This window comes from Megalobrama amblycephala, linkage group LG18 (genome assembly GCF_018812025.1).
Source record: "Megalobrama amblycephala isolate DHTTF-2021 linkage group LG18, ASM1881202v1, whole genome shotgun sequence".
Taxonomy (NCBI): domain Eukaryota; kingdom Metazoa; phylum Chordata; class Actinopteri; order Cypriniformes; family Xenocyprididae; genus Megalobrama; species Megalobrama amblycephala.
The window spans coordinates 12375736-12385976 of NC_063061.1; the positions used below are offsets into that span (position 1 = coordinate 12375736).

Here is a 10241-nt window from a genome sequence, read left to right on the forward strand (position 1 = left end):
CGTCCATCAATACTTCAACAACCTATTCAAAATACACAATTAATATGCAGAGATAGATAGGTAAAAACAATTTCCATACGTCTGTATTGTTTTGAACCCGTTGAACTTCTCTTCTATGCAAATTACTCTACAGTGTGTATCTGACTGTCAAGGTGATGACGACATTTTGTACTCTCTGTTGTGATTTTATTGATTTATGTAATTAAGTAACTCTGATAGGCTCTTCTTGAATGCAACAGCTCTGTTTTGACCAAAGGCATTGAGCGAAAAGTTTTCATAACCCAATCGAATTCGAGCGTTTCAGCGCAGCCAATCGGGAAGCAGTGACGCGCGTTCAACTATAAAACGTTTCAGATGACGCGCAGCCTCCGCTGAAGTACGGACATTTTGCAACGCTCAACAGAAACAAGAAATATCGTTACAAAAAAGCAAGACGTGAGGAGTCACAGGACGACGACATTCGACGTACAGAGGAAACCAAGAGGAAATACAGATGTTTAAGAGGACTGTGTTGCAACTAATGTTTGTATAGTAGTTTAAATTGTGTGGCGACAGCCTTCGACTCGACGGCTCAAAGATGTCGGACGAAGGCGCGAGGGAGGACGCCTGCCGCGAGTATCAGTCCTCGCTGGAAGATCTGACTTTCAACAGTAAACCGCACATCAACATGCTCACCATTCTAGCCGAAGAAAACATCCAGTTCACCAAGGATATCGTCGCAATAATTGAAGCACAAATTGCCAAGGTTTTTATGAAAATAGATTTATTTTTGTTTTGTTTCAGTCAACGTCTTGTAGCTCGATTGTGGCCAGTTAACGTTAGATAAATGACGACATGACATGAGGCCAGTAACATGGCGGCGGCACAGCTAGTTCGCTAACTACATTGTTTAAATCGACGGAAAGCATTTTGACGCTATATTAGTGTTATAACTAGTGTTAAATTTCTCGTTATATACATAATTTTATTTATTAGTAGTTAGAATGCCCTGTTTTCTGGCTTAGAAAAGACACTGTTCCCAAATTAGGCCGGTTGAAACGACATGTCTATCTGCTTATTAGGTTCCAGCTGCTCATGAAGTCGGACTTACTGTTGACGCACATTTGGCTTGAAGTTAATAATCCATGTTTTCCCTTCGCAATAAGATTATAGGATAATGATAGCAGCCTGCTACAGTCACGCTTCTATGTTAGTAACGTACGAATTATAGATATTGACTTAAAGTAGGTTATACGTTACTTTGTTCTATGTCTATATATAATTATCTGGTGAAATGTAAATAACGATATGGTTATATGAATCATTATTTGTCCGTAAGAACCCTAGGTGGTAAAAATACGACATTTCCGTATTATGTAATCATCCCAGCGATTTGAGTCATCGTCGTTTTGTAGTTTGTGTAGAACGTGTACTTTGCACATATAGCCATCTTGTAACGTTTTATTGATTAGGAATGCTGGTGTTAATACGCTCTGTCCTTTCACTTAACAGTTAATCAAGTATAAGCATTTGCATACCCATGGTTGTAGTCATGTCTTCTCATCAGCCTGTACACGTGGTTTGCCGCCCATATATAGATGGCTGGGTATTATATTTGGAAAATTCGTGGAAATTTTTCATATTCTTGTTTTTGTTTGCAATCTTTTTTTGAAATCTTGCACTAGTTCAAACAGTCGTGTTGGGCTGCTCCGTGAAAATGAGCACGCCTGGATTTGAAGTCTTTAATACAAATGTGCGCCATTCAAATTGCTATGTACTTGAACCAATAAAGGGTTTGGGGTGTTAGATTGCTGAGTAAATTTCCATTCTTTACTGCATTGTTAATAAATGGTATAAAACTGTGACAATAAACTATGTGAAATGTCCTTTTGTCTTTATTTCCCAGTGTATTTTTTGTGGTAATATGTTTGCTATATTGATTTCAGTCTAATCTAAATGCTATTTAATACAAAGGCATATGCATTGCTGTAGTGTCCTTTCCAATGACATTCCAACGCTGAATGTTTAAAAGTTACTTTTAAAAAAATACAAATATGGAATTTTGCAAAAAAAACTGCTCTGCAATGTGGCGTGTTGGTCACAACTTGTCAACCTTTTTCTGGACTCATGGAAAGACCCTAAGATTTTTTTTTTTTGCCTTCCCCCCCCCAATATGAAAATGAAATCTAACTTTGAGTTTAAGTGGATCCCTGAGATGAAATCATGGTCAAGAAAGAAAAAAAAATGCAAGTGAAATCAGCTTTATCCCTTTATTTTTTCCATTTAAAGGGATTGAGCTTCTTGATAAAAGTCTGTGTGAAACTGGAGTTTATGAAGTGGTACCAGTAACTTAAACTGAATTGTACTGACAACCTAACAAAACTCTTTTTTTCCTGCTTGATGGACTGAGCATGAAGCGTGGACATTGAAGAAGGTTTTTTTTTTTTTTTTTTTTTTTTGCAAGCAATTTTTTTTTTTTTTTTTTTACACCTGGGACATGGATATTTTTTTGTACCTGCATCTGAGAACTTTTTTTTTTCTTTTCTTTTTTGATGGATCTGGTTTTGATGATTTTTTTTGCAAAACCATGGACTTGACCCTAAGTGTTTGGTTTTTTTCTCTTTTGTACCAGTATTTTTAGTTCTAACTTCAACCATTTAATAACCTCAATCAAACTAATTCAATGTAGTTTTGCATTTCTCCCATGTTGTTCTCTAAACTTGTCAGTTTTCTATCACTTTAGGCACCTCCTGGTGAGAAGCTCCCAGTTTTGTACTTAGTGGATTCCATAGTGAAGAATGTTGGAGGGGATTACCTTGAAGTGTTTGCTAAGAACCTAGTCAATTCCTTTATTTGTGTATTTGAGAAGGTACATAATTCTTTGAATTTGTGTCCATGGTCTTACTTCTGATTGAACGTCATGTGCTCTTTGTCATTTAAAATACTGTTGTGCTTATTAATTCCACCTTGATAGTTTATTTAATGCTTTAATAGTAATAACATTAATTTTTTTTGTTCTTTTTTTTTTTTTTTTTTTGAATGGTAATCTATATAGTATTGTCAGTGTTCTGTGAGAATAAATGGAGGAGTCAGATATTCTTTCCTCCCCTTCTTTTTGATTCACTTTAGGTGGATGAGGCCACTAGAAAAAGTCTCTTCAAATTGCGTTCCACATGGGATGAAATTTTCCCCTTGAAGAAGCTATATGCACTAGATGTGCGTGTGAACTCTATAGATCCTGCCTGGCCTATAAAACCATTGCCACCAAATGTGAATGCCAGCATTCATGTCAACCCCAAATTTTTAAAACCGGTAAGAAATTTTTAGGAGTTCTCCTTTTTTAGGAGTTCTGACTGATCCTTTAATATCCAAGAGGTGGGAAGTTATGTGCTGCTGTGGTTTATCTGAAATGTATGCTTTTCTCTTTGCATAGACTGAGGAAACATCTCCGAAGCCTCCAGCACCACAACCTCCAGCTCCGAGCTTGACACAAGAGCAAATGATAAGACAACAGTTGCTTGCAAAGCAAAAGCAGTTGTTAGAACTTCAGCAAAAGAAGATAGAGCTTGAACTTGAACAAACAAAAGCTCAGTTGGTGAGTTTAAAAGTCATGCTGTATAACAAGCCGATCTAGAAAAAGCTGCAAGTCTGTATTTGCAGTTTTAGAATTATGTCAAGAAGAAGTGTTAAGTAATGGGACTGCATAGGAGTTGTAGTTGGTCTTCATACTGCTTGATGTGTGCCTAAAACACAGTTGCTTTTTTTTTTGTCCTCAAGGCTGCTAGTCCTGCTATTGCTGCAAACCACCATGCCAGTGCCCCAGCCCGTTTTGATATCTCACCAAAAGTCAGTCAAACGGCTCCTGCACCACAGACCAAACCTTGGCTTCCAGCACCATCAGAAAAATTGTCAACCAGAGATCCTAGATTAAACAGAGCTGTAAATGCAAAGGAACAAGTGATGCATAAGAAAGATAGTCAGGTTACACCAAGCTTTCTGAATACATCAGAAAAAAGAGGACAAGTCTCAGCTGAAAGACTGAGTAAGTTGGAGAAGTTGAGGATTCCAAAAAAGGATAACTCTAATGTTGAGGAAAAACCTAAATCCAAGTCCATGTCACCATCTGGAAAAGGTATCCTTTTTAGACCCAGAGGAATGGAGTCTGAACATCCAAAGGCTGCTGAAGTGAATAAGAAGGACCCAAGGCTACATAAGCAGATGCATGAAAGGACAGATTCAAAAGATGAGGATGTCAGAGAGAAGAAAAGAAGTTCAGAGAAGAAAGATAGGGATGAAGCAGTCAAAAATTTGGATCATCAGAAGTCCAGCAGCACCAGGGGCAAGCTTGTAAATGGCTCTCTAAACAAGCATGAAAGGCTTGAGACATTTCTGAAACAAGAAATTAAAGTGAACAAAGCAAATGTTAGAAAAAGGTCTCGGTCAAGATCACGCTCGCCACTGTTACATTCTCCCAAAAGAAAAGAAAGGCGATCACCTCCAAAGCGAAAAACCAGGAGTATTACTCCACCCCCCAAGTCTGGAAAGGCTAGGCTAAGTAAACATCCACATAATGATGATGCTTTTCCACAGTCGAGTGTAAGAGATGAACGAAGTACTAAGAAAAGTGCCCCAGAATCAAGACGATCAAAAAGGCCGCTTGAGGATAGAACTGCTGATCAGAAAGATGGACCACAGCAGAGAATTTCTCCTGCAGAGCATAAAGACACAAAAGATGGCAAGAGGTGGAGGAGTGGATGGGAAGAAAATAAACAGTAAGTGACTATTCTTTAAAAAATATAGATAGATATATATTCTCTACACTTTTCCTTTTGCTATAATTGAACTTGTAACTAAATTAATAAATTGTGTGAACAGTCCCAAACAGTCAGATCCAGATCTTTCACATGGACGACTGGGCACCCAGAGACACAAGACTTGGAACACTAATCAAAGACCAACCACACCTCGTACACCTAAGCAACATCGCTTGAGTGTTGATAGCAACATACAAATACCAGAAGCACTCAATTCTGCAAGTAAACGGGATCTTTTAAGAAAGGTGTGACAGTTTCATTCTTTATTCTCTAAGTTTTATAATAAAGTTTTCTAGGTCTATTACGTTATTACTCTGCAATATTTCTAAACTGGACATTTTTTGTTTCAGGCTAGCAAAAGGCATGCTGAGGGTGAAATATCCAATGACGAATTCCTCAATGTAGCCCATCAAATTAACCAACTCTTTCAGTATCAAGAGGAAAGACAGCGGTCTGACTCTTGGGATGAATCATGTGATGAGGGAGTGTATCCATCAAAAAAGAAACCACAAGGACTGGGAACCATGTCTGATGCTGCGCTTTCTTATCTTGAGCATAAATCCAAGTTGAAAAGAACACAACTCCTCCGCCCAGGTAAGAATTGTCATGTTTGTAAATGTTTCAATGTGAATTGTAATTCTTTTGTTTTTTAAAATTACCTGTAGTTTTTTTTTTTTTTTTTTTTTTTTTTTACAATTTCACCATGACAAATTCAAAAATGCTCTGTTGTTCATGTTGTTTGTGTTTGTGTTTGAGTCTTAATTTGAATTATTTTCCTATATTCATTTGTCCATCTCCACAGTGCAAAAAGGGGGGCATTCGCCTTTGCATGATATGTTGCTCTATCAACCTCATCATGAACTGACTGAACGATACAGTGAGAGCTCAGATGTGAATAAAATGTCTTGTGATGCCATAAAGCCAGTCTCTGACCATGAAGATCCTAGAAGAACTGACAGACCTCCATCATGTACAGGTTCCACTTTCAGAAATTCACCAAGCCCAGTCAGCTTGGATGGAACCTGTGGAAAATCCACAGTACTGCCTTTTGAACGGGCGCCATCTCCAGTTGAAATGGATCAACAGCCTGATGGAGACATCAGCCCACGTTTTGAAAGTCCCAACAGCGTGCACTCGGGTACAGGTCCAGATGATGGTCCAATAAGTGTAGAGGGTGTTCCAAGGCACGACCATTTCTTGGAACAGGGAAGAAGTGGACGAAACCATGATGAATCTCCTGGGAATACACCAACTCACTCCTCTGAAGGTCCTGTGCCACAGGTGAATGCACCACGGCATGATGGACCGAATATTCCTCAACGATTTGATAGATATAAGGGTTCTCAAGCTTCCTTTGATGGGCCACCTAGCCACATGAGAGAGCCAAGATTAGACGGTCCTCCAATACCTTATGCTGCTGCTCCTCCTCGGTATGAAGGCAATACAGGTGCATATGATGGGTCTGGTGGACCCGTAAGGTATCCCGGACTTCGCTTTGATGCCCCTCACCGGTTTGAAAGATTTCCCAAACCCCATGAAAGACCTGTGAGATTTAACAACCCACCAGTTTCACACAGACCAATGAGATGCATAGAGCCTCATAACATGGTGAGATTTGACGCTCAAGCCCCAATTCATTACGATCACCCGATGCACCAAAACAGATTTGTTAATCCACCAAGGTTCGACAATCCTCACATGCCACATGGTCCACCAGGATATGAGGAACCACGGTTCCCGGCTAGACTAATGAATTTTGATGAACAGCAGGGTGCAGTTAGATTTGATAGTCCGTCAGGTGGGATGCGCTTTGAGAATCCAGTGCAGCCTGAACCCTTAAGATTTGATGCACCGCCTGTCATGCCAAGATATGACCCTCAAGGTCCTCAAAGATTCTGCGGTCCAAATATTCCAAACCAGCTGAGACCTCAAGAGCCGACAATGTTCGATCAAACTCAAGGTCAAGCTCCTGTGATAAACCCAGCTGTACCACCACCCAATTTCAACATGCCACCCATGAACTCGTTTGGTGGCCCAGCCCAACAGTTTCCCATGCAGCAAAATGTTTCGCAAGCATCCAACTTCAGTGTGCCAGTCCCTACATCATCAGACTTCCAAGGTTCATTTAGACCTGCTCCATTCCCTGGTCCAGGTGTTGGGAGTGTTCCTCAGCCTGTAAGTCTATCTAACTCAAGAAGTCCTTTGCTTTTGAAGAGTTTTCTTGGTGTTTTGTTAAACCTAGATATTTAATGTTTTGTTTTTGTTTTGTGTATTTTCAGATGATGGGAGGTCAACCCTTCATGCCACCAAACCAAATTTCTTTCCAGCCTGGTAAGAATGACTTTTTTTGTTGTTGTTCATATATCTTGAAACAGAATTATAAACTACTGTTAACTTGTCAGCCTACATTTGTTTTGATGTTGTTTTTTTGTATTGATTGTGATGTCTAATTTAAACCTCTATTAAAGTATGTGAATTATTGATTGTTTATTTAGGTTCCCAGTTTCCACAGCCTGAGCCATTTAGGCAAATAGATGTGAACGATCTGTTTTCAAAACTTGTAAACACTGGAATAATAAAACCTGCACAAACAGACTCAACAACTGGTATGCATACTGTATTAGGTTTCACTTCTTACTTTTGGATGATTAATTACACTAAGCTCATACTTCAAATGAACCTATTTAAAGATTTTTTTATAATCTATCTTAGACTCCACATCAGCAAGCCAGACTTTATCTGTGCCTGAAGAAGAAGAGGAAGAGGAACAAGAGGAAGATGATGATGTCCCAGATTTGACTGGCTTTGTTTTGGATGACATGAAACAGTATGCACATCTAGATACTCTCTGGAGTCTAGACATAAGTGAAGCTGATACAAATATTTTTATTATTGTGTGACAATGAAAAATGGTTTAACGAGACCAGCTGTTTTGTAAAATTTCTTTCATTTAGGAGACATGACAGCATTATCACCAAACTATATACTGGAATCCAGTGCTATTCCTGTGGCATGCGTTTTACGGCGTCTCAGACAGATGTGTACGCGGATCATTTGGACTGGCACTACAGACAGAATCGTTCCGAGAAGGACATCAGTAAGAAAGTTACACATCGCCGGTGGTACTACACTCTGACGGTAAGCTAGATGTGGTCTTCTCTCATTTCATTATTTATATTGTCTGAAAATTGTGTTATTGAAATGACCTCCTGAAAATGTGGTCAGGGAAAAAAGGATTTTTAAAAATCTGACATGAAGAAATGCTGTGTCTGTTAGGATTGGATCGAATTTGAGGAAATCGCTGATCTCGAGGAGAGGGCAAAGAGTCAGTTCTTTGAAAAAGTTCATGAAGAGGTTGTACAGAAAACCCAGGAGGCAGCCAAAGAGAGAGAGTTCCAGAGTGTAAAAGCTGCCGCGGATGTCGTTCATGAGGTAAGATGAACTACACAGACTTGTGTGTCATGAAACCCCCTTGCTTGAGCACTGGTTGTTCACACCTTAGAGTTTTAAAAGACTCAAGGAATGGGTGTACAAAGCTGTGGAAAAGTGGAAGTAGAGGGTGGGAAGAGGGGAGGCAACAACCAATAAAACACAGACCTAGAACACACTCATTATACAGACAAATGATTATTAAAATATGAGCGGAGAAACCTGTAAAAAACGAATACAAATCTGAACAGGCAGAGGTGAACGAACAGAAACAGTCTTTTGTGACATTTGAATTCTCCGCTGTAATGTGATCTCATGCATAATACAGTGCAGTGATTGGATTAAATGAAGTTCATCCTCATGAATAATGCAGAGAAAAGCTCAGAAACTGATGACTCCAGCCACCACTCTAAATTAACGCATATACCTAACTTTTAATGACATTGGTTCAACTTTGCTTTTTAAACCAGAAGGATGAAATAGCTATGAAAAAATGACCACTTTTCCCTTAAACATAAGTGCTATTGTTGTTTTCATTGATGTGCAACACAACTTCTATGTATGTGTTAACATGTCAAAAAATGTGTTATAGGGTTTCATGACCTTTTTTTGTTGAAAAAGTACCTGCTGAACTAAAAACCCCTCTTTCTTGCTCCTCAGCTATGTGAGATTTGCCAGGAGCAGTTTGAGATGTACTGGGAGGAGGAAGAGGAAGAGTGGCACCTGAAAAATGCCATCAGAGTCGATGGAAAGGTAGGAAATCTTCTGATGACAAGAAGAGCTGTTCAGATGTTTTAATAGCGGTGACTTTGATTTTTGATAAAACACTTAATTGTTTTTCCCTTCTCTTTTAGACATATCATCCCTCATGTTACGAAGACTACAAAAATGTAAGTGTTGATGTGTAGTTGATCTTGTAAGTTCATACTTCACATAGGCTTCACACCTACATATTGAAGTCCTGTGGCTGAAACATGCTGTATTATGGATTCTGCTTTTGTGTAAAGCTTTATTTCATTTATATGGTGAAAAAAGTCTTAATTTCTATTTAGGCAATTAAAATACTTTCCTTTTTTCATAGACATCCTCTTTTGTGGACTGCACACCCTCACCCAATAAAATGCTTACAGAAAACCCTTTAACAGCTTTCATGAAACAAGAGCAGGGTGATGAGGAGCCATGCTCCAGTATTAAAGAAGAGCCCTCCGAGGACAATACGGATGCACCAATGGTAAAAGAAGAGGTTCAGGTTAAGTTAGAAGAAGAATCACAAACCAGTGCAATTATTTTCTAACTATGCTGCTCTTTAGCCACATTTTTGTGGTTACTTTAGCTGGTCTTTTGTGTTTTTGTAAAGAAGGATATTTTTATATTGCAGCACTCTGGGGCCGGGACCTCAGCTAGTCACTTTAAATACATTTTTGTATTTGTATTTGCCTGCACAATTCAGGTATTTTTTGCCATGTGAATGCCCAATGAAATGTACTGCAAAATATGTACATTTGGGGGTAAATGTATATGTATAATTTAATTTATAAATAAAGATATTTTTGGTATTCTTTGTGTAGTATTGATAAAAAAAAAAAAAGGTTTGAATTTTTTGGGTTCTCAGAATGAGACATTTGTTCTAACTTGAGAATGGTGAACAATGGTTGAATACTAATTTATGAATGACTTTTTGTTTTGCCTCAAAAAAAAAAAAAAATAAAAAGAAAGAAAAAAAAGAGAGGGGAAACCCCTTTTCAGTAAATGATAATTCCCTAAATCCAGGGTTGGGGCAGATTGTAAATTATTAATAGTTGATGGTACATAATTTACTATGAGAATTTCTTTGACCTCAATATGTAAATAGTTTTTTTCAGAGTCTACTACTGTACTTGGTTCAGAGTAATGTGTTTAGTTCAAAATGGAAAAAAATAAAATCGGGGTGTTTTTTTCTTTCCCTTTTTGCAGAGGTTCAAAGGGCAATTTTGCTTTATGCGGAATATTCAATAAAAATCTGAGGAAGAAATAGTGTCT

The 10241-nt window shown here is 38.4% G+C and overlaps 1 protein-coding gene across 2 annotated transcripts; it reads left to right on the top strand.

Annotated features, from left to right (window-relative positions):
* The first annotated feature begins 351 nt into the window (after nt 1-351).
* Nucleotides 352-10235, top strand: pcf11 (PCF11 cleavage and polyadenylation factor subunit). Of its 2 annotated transcripts, none has more exons than XM_048167431.1 (16): nt 352-745; nt 2723-2848; nt 3109-3291; nt 3413-3574; nt 3757-4751; nt 4855-5038; nt 5144-5387; nt 5596-6968; nt 7073-7124; nt 7289-7399; nt 7506-7620; nt 7748-7931; nt 8070-8225; nt 8883-8975; nt 9077-9112; nt 9304-10235. In XM_048167431.1, the coding sequence occupies exons 1-16, from the start codon at nt 578-580 to the stop codon at nt 9514-9516; spliced, it is 4395 nt and encodes a 1464-aa protein (XP_048023388.1). In that variant the 5' UTR covers nt 352-577; the 3' UTR covers nt 9517-10235. The 2 variants fall into 2 exon arrangements, with proteins under 2 accessions (XP_048023388.1, XP_048023390.1); XM_048167433.1 differs by having other exon boundaries at nt 7076-7124.
* Nucleotides 10236-10241: the final 6 nt, after the last annotated feature.

Coding starts and splice junctions, on each gene's coding strand:
- pcf11 (XM_048167431.1), top strand. CDS start 578: ATGTCGGACGAAGGCGCGAGGGAGGACGCCTGCCGCGAGTATCAGTCC. Junction 3,575..3,756: donor AACAAACAAAAGCTCAGTTG/GTGAGTTTAAAA, acceptor TTTGTCCTCAAG/GCTGCTAGTCCTGCTATTGC. Junction 8,976..9,076: donor CCATCAGAGTCGATGGAAAG/GTAGGAAATCTT, acceptor CTTCTCTTTTAG/ACATATCATCCCTCATGTTA.